Genomic DNA, 16441 nt, shown 5'->3' on the forward strand with positions numbered 1-16441 from the left:
CTATAAATACATTTAAAAATGTACAGTTAATACATGTGATTGGTATCGGCCGAGCTCATTCATGGATGTTTGGTATTGGCAGCATAAATCCTAATATTCCAACTCAATAATTTTTCTGTGCAAAATAAAAACTAATAGAACAAAAAAAAAATCTTTCTTACAGGAGATTTTTGTCGTTTCGGGCACGTCCGACCGGTAAGAGGCCACGGAGAAGACCCAGGACACGTTGGGAAGACTATCTCTCCCAGCTGGCCTGGGAATGCCTCGGGATCCCCTGGGAGGAGCTGGACGAAGTGGCTGGGGAGAGGGAAGTCTGGGCTTCTCTGCTTAGGCTGCTGCCCCCGCGACCCGACCTCAGATAAGCGGAAGAAGATGGATGGATAGATGGGCATTACAGGCAGAATAGAGCGGCTCCCATAGGGGCCATTGTAAGCTGACTTTGATACCATTAATTGTGTATTTAGAAAGTATATATAAAAACAAATTTTAAAAAACATTTGATCTTGACTTACGTAAGAATTGTGAATGATGGGCTAAATTCCAAAAAAGTGCAGTTACCCTTTAAACTGATGAGTACACATTAAATGTCTAGTTTTATGATAGTCACCATTATTAAAAACTGTATACACTTATGAATGTGTTTGGTTTGTACACGACTATTGTTTTGAGGAAATTATAACGACAATAATAAAAGAGTGGAGTAGATAAATAAATGTTAGCTAGCATAGAATTACTGCTGCTACCGAATTAGCACTTACCTTGGGATTGTGATAGCCACTTGTAGAGTCTCTGTGGAGCAAAAAATCACTTCAGACTGACCCAATTCCTTCTCCCTTTCTTCTTTAAAAAAAACTGAACGTCAATGTGCTAAAAAGTCACATTTGGAAACAAATATCAGAAGCTAGGCGGCTAGCTGGCGAGCTGTTCTGTCCATGTCTGCTGCCCAACGATACTGAGCATGCGCACAAAAGCAAATATTTCAAATATTTGAGAATAAAATACTTCTCGAAAGCAGCTGCCTAGTATAAAAACAGTGTAAAAGGAAGGAGTGATTCTAATTATGTTTCTTTCATCGTATCTTCTGAACAGCAAGCGTGTAAACAATTACAGCGTGAGAAAATCCACATTGTATATTAACAGAGAGTAAGCATCGTGAGAAAGTTCACATTGAAGCAAACAATTGTAGCGTACATGTTTCGTTTTAATCACCGTTGCATGCTACTGGTCGTTTTTTTCCGAGGAATCCGCGAAATTCGACACAACACCCGAATAAAACATAACACAAAAAAATAAAATGAAAAAATGCAACTAGCACAAATCCTCCCAAAATAGGATTTGAAAACCAAAATGGCCGACGACTTTTGCATCTTAATATATTGTTTATGATTTATGTCCTGCCATGATGACTATGCGTTTGCTAAAGTCCCCAAAAAGGTTTTAGTTTGTAGAATACAGTAATAATATTAGTAAAGAATAATAAAAAAGAAAATGCACCTCAAAACGGTTAGATTTAACTCTTTAAAGCCTGAACCACTAAAAGATTGACGTTGTGGCTTGTGCAGCCATTTGAGACATTTGTGATTAAGGGCTATACAAGTAAACTTTGATTAATTAAAAATTCCAAATATTTTAAGGTGGCGCTTTTATTGGTCCTTCCCACCAAATCGATTTAAATTTTTTTTTACAAAAATCAATTTCTATATATGATTTTCAATTTGTATCATATATGACACAGCTAGTCACAAAATATTTTTGGTACTTTTAAAGCAAACTGAAACATTATGCCTTTGTTTATTTGAAAAATCTAGTGTTACTCTGTGGTTTTTATAATGCATAAAATGCAATTGACTAATTTACAGTTGCATGTCAGAATAATTGTATATTAGTTATCACACAACTTTGTGTTCCCATGAGGTCAGGTCGCCCTGCGAGAAGACAAAAGCTGTCTGTCCTTATCAAGCAAAAGGCCTGCCGCTTGTAAACCTCCACTGTGTGCGATGGGATGCGACGTGGAGGTGTCGGTTTCTTTGATCTATTGGGCAGCCACGGGAAGACCTTGTCATGACCAGAGATCTACAAAGCAGAGGGGGAGCAAACCTGACACCGCTCCAGGTACCTTTTCTTTGAACTGTTTATCACAGAGTGCGGCAGCTGTTTATGACCCCCCTCCCCTTAGAAACAGCTGCAGCTATGTAATCAGAAAAGGCCCAAATAAAGGAGGAGGCGTGGAACCCTTTCGTCAGAGTGTGGAACGACACTGTATACGAGGGTACAGGTCGACACGCTCTCCTCATGAGCTAAATTGAATCCTGTCTCTGTCTGATTCCTTGCTTCTTGTCTTGTCTAATAGATGTCATCGGTGTTTGAACCTGACATTGCATTGCCTTATATACCTGCTGTTTCAAATTTGGTACACACATTTTCAACAGTTTTACTATAAACATTAAGTAATTTCACATTGCATCAACAAATTAACTGTTCATACAGATGTGTCAGTAAAAAAACATTTTTTTCTTACCTTATCTCTTTCAAATTTACCTTATCCCTTTCAAATTTGGCAGAGTTTCTCTTCAGGTGTCTCTCGTTTCTTCTTTGTGGCAATCTTGTAGGACAGTCCTCTAGTAAGTCAATTACTGCAGTCATGTGCATTATACGTTTAAAGTATGCATCTGATCTGATGTCAGGTTTTTAGATAAAAAAAACCTAATTACACTGACGATGTAGAGGGCTCAAAAACGTATGTATCACTTATGATACGTTTGCTTTGTTACCTACAGCGCTTCACTTGTTCCACATTTTGTTATGCAACAGCCATGTTCCAAAATGGAATAAATTCATTTGTATCCTCAAAATTCTACACGCAATACCCCATGATGACAAAGTGAAAAAGTTTTTCTAAACAATTTTGCAAATTTATAGAAAATATTGGTTTTAATATCTTTGGTGTACATCTTTCAATTTTTCTGTATGCAGCCCTCACTAAAAAAAAGTCTGTATAAAAGTGTCCCAAAGTCAGCTGGGATAAGCTCCAGCTGACCATGACTCAAATAAAGACAAGCGATACATAAAATGGATATACTTCGATTAGGAACCTTATACATCATTTTGACACAGGGATGACAGAAACATGAAGTACAAAAGATTAATTGGTGCATGCAATAATTATTTATTGCTAAGATTTAAATAGTGATTTGGTACCTTCCTTCATTAGTCAACATGTTTTATTTAATGGTGATTTATCCAACCCCCGCTGTTCACTTTTGGGGTCTCTCAAATATGCATATGGAACATACACACACAAACAAGGACTGAAAGAATATTCCATATCATTTTAATGTCCATTTAAATGCAGGTTATTGTGCAGACTTGAACTGTGAAGTACAATAGTCAGTATTTTTTTCCAAAAGTGCTGCACCATGTCCTCCAATGAGCTCACTTGAAGAGAGGTTGTTGACTCTCAATTGCATCAACTGTGATACTAAATAAGTGTCCCATTGCACCACCCTGTTCAACGACTTCAATCAAAGAATACATATTTCAAAATATAGGATCGATTTTGAGGAGATATGCACATCTTGAGATTACACTCGATTGCAAAAGCCAGATGAATGTCAAAAGTGAGCAGTAAAAATGTTAACTCCAGCAGCTCCTGTTCCTTCACAGCTGTGCTTGAATAACATGGGTTTGTCTGCATGTATATTATCTACACTGCCATGACACAATGTTTAACAGCATATTTAGTTTGTTTGGCTAAAAAAAAAAAAAAAATCAAAATACACGTTTTGGTTTAGTTCAAACAATCAGCTTGTTTGGTTTTGACAGGACGTTTTTCTGTAACATTCACATTTAAAATCACACGATAAAAAAAAAACCTGATTACTTTTTTCAAGAACATGAAAAAGTATAAAATGAATAGCCGCTACAAATGGTCCCGATATTGTGTTTGCAGTAGCTGGGTGGAAAAGTGTGGGCTGGCACTAAGTACTGTAACTTCATCTCACTGGTAACACTTCATTGTGGAAGCACGGTCATGTGCTCTTGACACGCAACAAAAAAAAATCAACAGTCGACCAGAAGCTTTCCAACGGTGTGTAAAATATAAACAAAAGAATGTAACAAACGCATGTGTGGATCAAGCTACTATAACATGAAGACTGGACCCACCAGTGTAAACGCCGCTACTTCAGTAACTGGTGTGCACACATAAATCCAACAAACTTGGCATTTATGAGTCTTGTGGCCCGAAATAAATTGAGTAAAGACACTTCAAATGATTAGCTGCCAAAACAGAAAGACACGACTAGACTACAAATCATTGCACTTTAACAAAGTTGCTCCAAAATGCTTCCAGTGAAAATCATTTACTCACTGGTTGACTGCATAACTTGGACGCAGGAACATCCAGGTGGAAGCTACAGGTGCACCAAGATGGAGCGAGGGGGAGGATAACATTATCAGTGCCAGCCCAGACCATGGTGCCACCAGCAGCCTACGACAACACCAAGTCTTAACAGTGAGATACAGAGATGAGACAGTAAAATACAAGTCAAATGGTGGACGCATGGATCCGGAACCACAAACAGGATGTTTTTTTTCTTCTTCGCTCCTTCGCCATGTGTCCTGCTGTGAGGTTCACTCCACTGTCACTGACTTGGCCAGGTTTCTTGGACAGTCCACCTGAGCGTACACAACAGATCTTTTTAAACAAGGTCATGTAATACAGAGCTGTTTAGAATAAACGTCAGAGTGTACACTACGGATGCAACGATTACAGATTTTGACTGTACAATTATAGTCTGAGTAATAATCAGTTTTACTATTATCTTAAATATTATGCATTGATGAATTAAAAAACACTTCTTTTTTATTTATTTACATTCTTTAGAGATTTTGATGTAATTTATTACTGTTGGAAATCAAATGACATAATACTAAATAATAAATATAAACAAAAAGTATTATTAATAAAAATAATCATGTGGGTTTTTAAACTCAATTGTCATCCATGCTTATTTATACATTTTTAATAGCCTATGTATTTTATGCTGTGGTAGTAACTGGAATGCATATGATTAGTGTGTGTGTGACAATCATTGGTACTTTAACTTTTTTTTTTTTAGATTTCATGGTCTTGTGCTAAGGTCTTCGACACAAGGTCTACAGAGGTACTGCAAGGGGGTCGTAAAATTTTAGGTTGATTAACCATTTTTTAATATATATTTTTATCCATCCATCTTCTTCTGCTTATTCGATGTTGGGTCGCGGAGACAGCAGCCTAAACATGAAGCCCAGACTTCCCCCCTCCCAGCCACTTCTTCCAGCTCCTCCTGGGGGATCTCGAGGCATTCCCAGGCCAGCCGGGAGATATTTTTCCCAACGTATCCTGGGTTTTCCCCTTGGCCTGCTACCGGTTGGTTCGTGCCCTAAACACGTCCCCGGGGAGGCGTCCAGGGGGCATTTTAACCAGATGCTCGAACCATCTCATCTGGCTCCTCTCAATGTGAAGGAGAAGTGGCTTTACTTTACTTCTTTTCCATTTTTTTTTTTATATTCTTTGTAATTTTCCCAAAGATTTACATGTCTTCATATACTCAGAGACATTGATCCAACACTCTGCGGTGTAGTTTAGAAATAGGATTGTCATGGCCATCCTAAAAACGTGAATACATAATTATATTATTATATTCATGTTAGCATTTAAAGTAGCTAGTTGTCCGCTCGTGATTAACAAATAATTTTCTATTAGTGCGTTAGTTGCACGCTAGCTATTAGTGGTGCTATACTATATTATTTAAATATCTTAGTATTACACATTACCAAAGTTCCTTTTGGATCAGTTTAGTTTAAAAACAATTACAATTCTATACAGGATATATAAATAGGGGGCACCCTGCTCCATCTATGTTATCATCTTGGGGGTCCGTGGCCTGAAAAACAATGGAAGACCCCTGGTCTAGTGCTTCCATTCTACAAGCGCTTGGGGTTATGTAAGTGATTTACACTTGCTATATCAACTTACAATGCCTATAGTTTATTCAACAAAGACAGGAAGAAGCAATCTCGAACGTTAAATGGTCACTGAATTTCCTAAAATGAATCAACGCTAAGCAACTGATTAGGGATGTAACAATAAATGGTGTAATGATAAAACGCGTCAAAACTCCCGACGGTTAGTATTAGCGGTTTGAATAAAAATTATTGTAAAACCGCGATTGATATCCACACTTTGATGAACTCTCGAACTATTGACACTGCTCATTTACTGGTAAAGCAAGCCAGCACGAATACTAGAGATGTCCGATAATGGCTTTTTTGCCGATATCCGATATTGTCCAACTCTTAATTACCGATTCCGATATCAACCGATACCGATATATACAGTCGTGGAATTAACACATTATTATGTCTAATTCTGTTGTGATGCCCCGCTGGATGCATTAAACAATGTAACAAGGTTTTCCAAAATAAATCAACTCAAGTTATGGAAAAAAATGCCAACATGGCACTGCCATATTTATTATTGAAGTCACAAAGTGCATAATTTTTTTTAACATGCCTCAAAACAGCAGCTTGGAATTTGGGACATGCTCTCACTGAGAGAGCATGAGGAGGTTGAGGTGGGGGGGTAGCGGGGGGTGTATATTGTAGCGTCCCGGAAGAGTTAGTGCTGCAAGGGGTTGTGGGTATTTGTTCTGTTGTGTTTATGTTGTGTTACGGTGCGGATGTTCTCCCGAAATGTGTTTGTCATTCTTGTTTGGTGTGGGTTCACAGTGTGGCGCATATTTGTAACAGTGTTAAAGTTGTTTATACGGACACTCTCAGTGTGACCTGTATGGCTGTTGACCAAGTATGCTTTGCATTCACTTGTGTGTGTGAAAAGCCGTAGATATTATGTGACTAGGCCAGCACGCAAAGGCAGTGCCTTCAAGGTTTATTGGCGCTCTGTACTTCCCCCTACGTACGTGTACACAGCGGCGTTTTAAAAAGTCATAAATTGTACTTTTTGAAACCGATACCGATAATTTACGATATTACATTTTTAAAGCATTTATCGGCCGATAATATTGGCAGTCCGATATTATCGGACATCCCTAATGAATACTGGAGACATTAACGTTTCTCCCCATTAGGACACAACATATCCCAATCTAAACTTGTAGAAACACATTATTGTGTGAGCAACTTCGCTATGGGATTGTGCACAATGAACCTACAGGCTGTGTTCTCTTAGACAAAGTGATCGATATACACCTGAAAGAATAATGACAGCAGGAAGTGAACTCGCATTGCGTCACATCAACTGGAAGTGAAGCGCCTGAAATCCTTTTTTTTTTTCTTTGTCATTAAAAAAAAACTTCACAAATTAAAACGGAAAAGATAAACATAGTAAACACTCAAATGAAAATAATATGGCTCTTAGAAGCCAGAACAATATTTTATGTTTCTTTAAGGAAGTATATTGTGTGTCTTATTCAAGTTTGGTTGAAAATATTTTGGTATGTGTATAGGTACCTTTTGAGCACATTTAACAATACCGAGATAATAATGACAACCGTGATCATTTTGGTCACAATAACCGTGAAATTAAATGTTCATATCGTTACACCCCTACTACTGCTTGTAAGTGACACATTAATATTTAACTAATCTCTTCAAGAAGTAACTTGCCACCAACATAATTTAACTTACTTATTATGTTTTACCTTTTCTGTACAAAACAAAAGAGCCACGTTCCGCGGGTGGCCCGTATGTCATTAGTTGGACACCACAGCTTGACGTAATCATACATTGCAATCGTTCTCAGTGAGAAACATGTATATTAAATGACAAAATAGGAAAATATAGCTTTATTTAGTGTAACGATTGTACTTACACGAAAGAGTCCTTCAATACGCAATTACATTTCCGCATTCCCTGATTTCTTACACATACGCAGATGCAGGGGGTGCATGAGCATGTCTTGCCGGTGTTGGCACTTGACATCCAGACTCTATTGAGCACAATGCCAGCCCTAGTCAATAGTCCTGCTAGTACGACTCCAAGGAAACAAGCATAGCAGCGTGTTGTGTTGGCGTCAACACCTGTTGCCGTTTAATAACAGCGGTGCTGCTCGCTAAGTTAGACTCCACGGAAGTGAAACGAGGTGACTGGTTCCAGCAGCTTTGGGAAAAAAATATTTAATTCTGGTCGGTGAGGTGGTCGATGTGGTCATGGAGCTCTGTGCGCATACACAATGGACGCCTCATGGGGCTTCTAGACAAGCCGCTGTTGCTCTTCTGCCGCTGAAGCTGTCAAAGTGCTTGATTTGATGAAATGCAGCGGAGCCTGCTTTTTAAATGTAAATATTGCTGATGATCAAACTCATTTACTTGTGCCAGCCAAAATCGTGATTCAAATTTCATTTATTGTAAATGGTAAATGGGTTATACTTGTATAGCGCTTTTCTACCTTCAAGGTACTCTAAGCGCTTTGACACTATTTCCACATTCACCCATTCACACACTGATGGCGGGAGCTGCCATGCAAGGCCCTAACCACAACCCATCAGGAGCAAGGGTGAAGTGTCTTGCTCAAGGACACAACGGACGTGACGAGGTTGGTAGAAGGTGGGGATCGAACCAGGAACCCTAAGGTTGCTGGCACGGCCACTCTCCCAGCTGCGCCACGCCGTCCCGTTGTTAGATTTTGATATTGTTACATCCCTAGTATCAGGTCTTTTTGGCAATGTGAAAAATGCGTTCACCCTGCTGTCTTTCCGCACTAGTTAAGACTGACACTGATCTCTTCAAGGGCGAGTTGTCCAACCAATCAGTGCAAGTCACACAGAACAGCAACAAAAGGCGTGTTATTTAAGTGGAGTGTAACTGGGGTTACTAACTTTGCTGTTTGTTTTTTGTCATGTTTGTAATCCACATTGCTTTTTGAAATAAACTGTCAAAAAAGTATTATTTTAACTTGAAGAAGGGTTGTAGCCGAGATAGGCTCCAGCGCCCCCCGCAACCCCGAAGGGAATAAGCGGTAGAAAATGGATGGATGGATAGATGAAGAAGGGTTGACATTAAAAACGTTGACTTTCGCTAAATAAAATGTGGAAAAACACACGAGGCGTTGAAGAAGTCCTAGCCCAGTTATGCATTTTTGGACCTTTTTCCCCTTGAAAATGTAGGTTTTACTGTAATGAATTTTAAATGTTTTCATGTGGAATTTTTAGACGGCAACAGAGTGTCACTCAGTTGGAGCTTCACTTGTATTCCGATCATGCCTCATTATTATATAAAACAATGACATGGTGGCGCTGTCAAAAAGCGTGCGGTTGGTGGCTGCATGTGAAGCCAAACACTTTGCAGATGTCGAAGCAGACGAGTGTGAAGTGGCGGGACGTGCAAGCACTTACGTCGTAACCTCGGAGCACGGCCAGGTGGAAAGAGAGCAACTGCAAGGGGATGACGCTCAGGATGCCCTGCAAGCAGTCCACGCAGTGAGGCACTTTGATGGTGCGGCACGAGTTGCTGCTGCTCTCGAAGTCGTCGCGGTCACAGATCACGATGGGGCGGCCCTGCCCGCCAATCAGAGAGGGAGAGTTTAAAAAAGCAGATTGTACTGATGGCACTTCACACCCGTAATGAGGTCATGCAGAACCATATGCGCTCTCTAAACTCAAATTGTTATTTTAAACTAACACTCAATATAAGAGCTATGAGGTTTTTATTGTACATTGCTACACTCACTTGCCATATTATTAGGTACACAAGCAGAACCGGCTCTAGGCTTTTTGTGGCCCTAAAGGAGTTCTTAACATTTTTGACCTCGGGTCCCAATTTTTCCACTTTGAGTGGGACCTGGGCCCACTCCAAATATTACCACTTAATGAAAATAATAACTTTCTAACAACAGTATTATCCTTGTCAAGGCAGGTTTTTTGATGAACGCTTGTATTGGATCTGGATTGTCCTTTTCAGGTAAGTGGATATGCTACATAATTAGAATGGCTAGATAAATATGAGAAATAATTATGTTTCTATTGTAGAAAATTGTTAGAGTTTGTCTTACCTGGCGGGCGACGACTTGCTGCAGGGCATTCTGACATTTGATGTAAGTGTTGTCTTTCATGATGATCATGATGACGGGCATGAGCTTGTCCACCAGGGCCAGTGGTCCATGTTTCAACTCCCCGGCCAGGATGCCCTCAGAATGCATGTACGTGATCTCTTTGATTTTCTGTGTGCGAAAGTTTAAGACATGTATTGTTTTAAACTAACAACGCCGTTAACTCATCATAACTGAAATTGGGTGTGAATTATGTACATCATGCACATTTATTGTTAAATTGTTTTTGTGTGAACTTTTCTGGGGGTTCAATCGTTTCTGTGACTTGAAAAGGGGTCTAAAAGCACAGAGCTAGAGAAAAACAAGAAAAAGGCAGCAGAGGACAGATGCTTTCCTCACCAGAGCGCCCTCCAGGCAGGTAGCATAATGGTAACCTCTGCCCATGATCAGTACGCTCTTCTGATGGTAAAGCTCTGTTGCCAGCTTCTGGATCTCATCATCCAAACTGAGGACCTCCTTGATCAGATCTAACACAAAAACAAATACCGGTAATGATTAGTGTGCTGACATTATTCTGCAAGGCGATTTTAAAGTAAGTTAGAAACATATTGTACAAAGTTGGAAGGTGCAGTGTTCATTATGAGAAACCAAGTGTCTAAACATTGTTGTACTGTTAAGTTTACCATTCAGGACACGCCATCATCTGCTTTAGATATCCAAAAAGTCATGCGAGGACCCAAGAGAAGAGCCGCACCTCCCTACACTCTTTCTTCATGAGTACTAGTTCTCTTTATTTGGAGTAACAGCAAATAAAACACTTGCAGACTGCTTGATCTACACCCTAAAACTCTGGAAACTCTTGCCAAAACATTAGGTATAACCCCACAATCTAACGACATCCAATACAAGTACTGTTATAATAGAACATAAAGAATGCTGTGTCGGAAAGGTGCTAATTTGACAGTATATTTAGATGTACTGGCTTTCTTACTGATACGATGATACAATATTGTAAAGCTCTTTATTTCCAACACCGCATTACCCGATACCGATAGATGTAGCAGCTCTTCCCTCGAGCCAATGCCAGGTCATATGTGGTTTAATAAATGAATGCTTCTTTTTTTGTGAAGTCTTCAGATGCATTTCACAAATAAACACTGCGAAAAATAAGACAAATGCTAAAATGTACGTTATAGAAAAAGTAAAAATAGTAATGAAAAAATATATTGATCAATAGTCATCTAAGATAGTTTTTCTACTATCAACAATTAAGGCAGGTTAACAACAAATTAAACATCTCTGACGGAAACAGTCAGTAAAACTATAAACTAGCTTTAGCTGGGCAGTTTTCTTTTAATACTGCCGGTCACTTCTTTTTATTTTGCTGCATACACACAGCCTATTTTCGTGCATGATTTATATTCTGTTACTTTGATTAATGAGTGTAACTAATAAAAACTGCTCAAATCTGGACCGCATGGAGTGCCTTTAAATGACTTTAAATACGCGGACATAGTATCCGCACGACTGCTGCAATAGAGCACACATGAGGTGGTGTTTGTGGGTACTGTGATTTGGGTGGCAGCAAACAGTGGAGATTTTTAATTAATATACACATGTTAAAAGTACAATTTTAATGTCTGTGCATTTATCATAAAAAAGAAAGAAGGATATGGCAAGCAAACAATCTATTTCCTATAAAATATGTATCGAGGCTACTAAGTCTGTTTTATCAGTTTACTTGATTAATCGAAAGTTACTTGATTAATCCAAAAAAACTAATCAATTAATTGCTCAATTTTTTAAATAATCGATAGCTGCAGCCCTAAAAGACGCCTTAGCCCTAGCTTGAATATTGAGCACTTTATAGTCTTTGCAAATTGCATATTTACAATCCGAAGGTAAAACTTGGGCATAATTTCAAACCGTGGACAAACTACAGTTCATCCGGAAAGTAGTCACAGTGCTTCACTTTTTACAGATTTTGTTATTTAACAGCCTTATTGTTAAATTAAATAAATTAATTTTTCTCCTCAAAATTCTACAGACAATTAACGCACACATGTTAGAAGTAATATTTCAACGTAGATCATGTGCATTTATAAGAAAAACGAATGAAGGTTATGCGAGCAGAAAAATATATCTGATTATTCGATTAATCGAACAAACTTATTGGTAGATTACTTGATTACTAAAATAATCAATAGCTGCAGCCCTAGAGTGCAATGAGTTCTTAGTTGATCACATACAGTTTCACTCAAAAATAGAGAATAAGGTATACGCCTTTTAAATTTCTTCTATTTTCAATAGATGGCCAATCATTCTTTTTTGTGACTGTTCTTAATATTGAATACTATTTATATACATTATAGTATATAATTAATATCTGGGTTGAGCTACTTCAATGTTTTGTTGGTTTATTGCAAGGTTATACACTTTGTAAATAAATCAATTTACAATAAAGTTTGATTAATTTTGTAACTCTGTTTACCTGGAAGCACCCCCAGGCCCTGAATGATCTCACGACGTCTTGGCTGCATGGAAATCCTGTCATCACACATCATCAGCGCAAACATGATCAGGGCCACAAACTGGCTTGTGTAGGCCTGCAGACACAAACAAAAGCAATGCAATATGTGTTAGCGTCAGCCATCAGTGTCCATGGACATACAAAGCACAAACAAATGGATTCAGGCAAAGCAATCCAATTGGATGTTGGTTTTGTGTGATGTACGGTAAGTTTTTTTTGAACAACAAACAAAATAGAATAAGCAATAAGATACCGCTTCAAACTTTGCTTTTTCAATGTTTCTGAAGCCTATGATCTCTTTTCTGCTCTGATAATGAAATCTGTCTCCAGTTAATAATCTGCAACAGATGCGGTTGTTAGTATTCCGCAGGCAAATGTGAAACTCGGTCAAACAAGCGATCATCCTGGAACTTGGTGAATACGCAACATCACGTCACGAAACAATCTTCGGCAACCTGACGCCTGCTGTCATCACCCACGTGCTGTTCCTTTCATGCATCTTGGTGCAAGGTCAGAGGCCTAGGAAGTCTAGGACCAATGTAATAACTCTTAGCTTAAGGTTTTTCTTCACCAACCTTATATTTAGCAAACAATTTGTTCCCATTTCAATAACTTTCTCCTATTTGTTTCAAGCTTAAATGCCCAAAATATTCAGTCACATAATTCATGAAGTCAGTCTTCCACTGATTCGTCAGTCGACATGCCAAACAGTACTTCATCATCACCCAAAGTTTAGAAATTAAAATCCATGACGATTACATTTAATTTGATAATTTGAGGTCAAAGCATTTTTTATGACTTTAAAAGCAGAACACATTAAATTATGGTCCAGTAAACTGGAGTTGTGGGATGTGACACATGTTCTCCGGTGATTTGGTGATCTAGGTTGTGCAGCGGTGCTTGTGTGTGGCCCAGCCAGCCAAGCAGTAAATGATGGCGTCTCTGAGGCGTGCTTGCAAGCTCTGGAGCAGCACCATCAAGTCCCTGAGCCAAGTCCACGGGCTGGGCCAGGAAGGAACCTGCGTCACTCACTCAAACAAATAGGCCCAGATATTATTACTTGTGAGCAATTGTGTGTATATATACTCACTGGCCACATAATTAGGTCCACCTGCACAATTAATGAGTACCAAATACACAAACTCTTTAAAGTATCTGGTATCTGAAATGATCATGACCTGAAGCTACTGATCCTTGAGATGACGATGTCAGCGCTACGTTTACACTGAAACCAGCAAAGAGGAAAGCTGGGTTATATTTCCTGTCACAGGGTGTTGGCTTCATTTGGGAGATGATACCAAATTCAGGAGGGAAATTTGCCAAACATGATAAACACATGAAAATACAGCAAAACCTGCGATAAAGTGCGATTTTCGGGGAAACTCGTCAATACTCTGTCATATGTGCCAACACACTAGGGATGTCACAGTATGAACATTTCCTATCATGGTTATTGTGACCGAAATGGTCACAGTTATTATTATCATAGTATTTTAAATGTGCTCAACATTTTCTAAAAATATTTATACTGAAATCTTTTAACCAAGTTTTATTTAAAAAACAACACATTCAAAATTATTTCCTATGTGGAAGAAACATTACTGTAGATAAAAACACTGTTTCATGTACCTCAAGTAGAAATTGAATGTGCATATGAAAGCAACAAAAGCATTATAAAACAAAGTAATATGGCAGAAACAAAAAAACTAATAACTCAAATAAATGTGAGAATTGTGCAAGATAGCACTTTATGGACATACAAGATTCAAAAATAAAAAACAATGTAAGAATTTTGAAAGGTGGCACTTGATGGCCATAAGATGTAACTGTACTTTTTGTCCATTTAGATAAAAATACTGTTCATGTATGAGATCTAGTCTTATACATAGGGCTGCCAATTATGGCCAAAGTAATCATTAAGATTATTTGTATCAATATTCAAATCATGATTACTGATTATTAGGAAAAGCAGTGTTGGGGTGTGAACGTAATACTATCATGTAATTAGTAATATCTAAAAAAAAAAAAAAAGGCTATAGATAAACATTATCCATACTGCTGATGTAACAGTTGGTTGGGGGGCGCATAATAAATGAAAAATAACATAACATAACATATCTAAAGACAAGTATTAGTTTTTTTTTGTTCATTAATAATATGAACGTGTCAGCTTTTTGTCATTACATGATGTCTTTATCTCTATTTTTACAGTTTGATAGAGGGAGGTATTTTTTTTATTATTATAATTTTTTTAAAGTTATGTACATTTATATGTATATGTAGATGCTGTATCGGGACAGATTAATTAAGAGTTTGAGTAGAAATATGTCATTTAGGAATAAACTATACACAATAAAACATTAATAAAATGGTATGTCACATGAATGGTTTTTAAAATAATACCTTTGTGACATGAAAAAAAGTAATGTTAAAAAATATATGGGGTTTACTTTTTGATATCAATATAAAAAACAAAGCAGTTTGGCTAATGAAGATGAAGTCTAATAAACAAGCTTTGTTCTTCTCCAACGCCTCCCAGTGGTTCAGTACAACAGTTTGGCCAGCAAAAATAAACAGGAGTGGTATCTCTCTTCACAGGCTGCGTTTATTTCGATGAGATGACAAAACATTATAGCTAGTATTTATGTTATTTGAACACTGATACAGTTTGTAGTTTTCAAGGACGAGTGAGCATTCCAGTAAACAAACTAAAGACTTTACAAAGAAGTTGTGGCAACGTTCACGACACATGGCCTGCTGCACGTTTCCTCACGTAATTAACTCTCAGTCACAGCTTGTTGACTTTTCTGACTACCTCCTTAAAGTTTTGTAATCCATCAGAAATATCAAGCAGCTAAAATGCTTCAAACATGTCAAAGTATTCAGTGTCGTGCATTTTACCCATCAGGCTTGGAACTGGATTTAAATGGATTTAATTTTAAATTATGTGTGGTGCTTAGACATTTTTTATAATGTCCACATAGTTCAGTGAGCAAGTTGTGTGGTTTTGTACCACATAAATAACGTTCTGTGTTGGTTTTTGATTAGTCAGACCATGAGTGGGAAAAGCTGTCTAAATGGCACCTATATATTGAATCTATGCACCCTCACATGCTCATGAGCAATGATTAACATTACAGAACTACCTCAACCCATGGAAGCATATTTTCACTAGAATAAATGTAATGTTATTGGTTACTGACCTGGATGCGGGCCAAATTTGGGCTGCGGGCCATAGTTTGGGGACCATACCTTTTGCAAATGCTTTTTTTCTCAATCATTTTTTGTCTTGCCCCTCCCTATGGGACATACATTAACCGCGACCCCTCTGAATTGCATTACTACTGAGAACTTGATCATATTTATTTTAGTTACCGGTATATTCTTTACATATGCCGCTGACAATGATTACTTGTTTATTTTCATTCCTGTCACTAACATCTCCAGACCTGTTCATCTCTGTTAAAGTTAAGTTAAAGTTAAGTTAAAGTTAAGTTAAGGTTAAGTTAAAGTTAACAGAGATGAACAGATCTGGAGATGTTAGTGACAGGATCTGTTCATCTCTGTTAAGTTAAGTTAAAGTTAAGTTAAGTTAAAGTTAAATTGAAGTTAACAGAGATGAACAGATCTGGAGATGTTAGTGACAGGAATGAAAATATTAACTTTGTACACATGGGTTCCTTTGTGCTTACTACCTCTACTGGGTAGAACAGGGTGCCTGATGATTAGATTGAGCACTGCTGCCACCTTGCTGCAGCTATGTATCGTTCTAACAAGAATACTGGAGTGTAGACACACATATGAAAATCCCCCCGCAAGGGATCCCAGCCCACTATTTGAGAAATACTGTGCCAATGTGTTGGA

At 38.0% G+C, this 16441-nt stretch overlaps 2 protein-coding genes across 3 annotated transcripts in view; both read right to left on the reverse strand.

Moving 5' to 3' along the window:
* Positions 1-929, reverse strand: part of LOC133652543 (MOB kinase activator 1A) — an 80445-nt gene extending 79516 nt beyond the window's left edge. The window contains exons 1-2 of one of the 2 annotated variants that reach the window (XM_062051399.1): positions 759-929; positions 162-353 (exon numbers count right to left, since the gene is read on the reverse strand). The gene's annotated coding sequence lies outside the window, so the exon portion shown is untranslated. The remainder of the gene's footprint in view (positions 1-161; positions 354-758) is intronic. The other variant, XM_062051400.1, reaches the window with a different exon arrangement.
* A 2380-nt stretch (positions 930-3309) lies between these two features.
* The window catches only part of LOC133652544 (glutamine--fructose-6-phosphate aminotransferase [isomerizing] 1), a 32861-nt gene continuing 19729 nt past the window's right edge, over positions 3310-16441 (reverse strand). The window contains exons 15-19 of the mRNA XM_062051402.1: positions 12539-12653; positions 10447-10574; positions 10051-10218; positions 9395-9556; positions 3310-4677 (exon numbers count right to left, since the gene is read on the reverse strand). Coding sequence (XP_061907386.1) covers positions 4633-4677; positions 9395-9556; positions 10051-10218; positions 10447-10574; positions 12539-12653 — 618 coding nt within the window. The 3' untranslated portion in view covers positions 3310-4632. The remainder of the gene's footprint in view (positions 4678-9394; positions 9557-10050; positions 10219-10446; positions 10575-12538; positions 12654-16441) is intronic.

This window comes from Entelurus aequoreus, linkage group LG06, assembly GCF_033978785.1.
Source record: "Entelurus aequoreus isolate RoL-2023_Sb linkage group LG06, RoL_Eaeq_v1.1, whole genome shotgun sequence".
NCBI lineage: Eukaryota > Metazoa > Chordata > Actinopteri > Syngnathiformes > Syngnathidae > Entelurus > Entelurus aequoreus.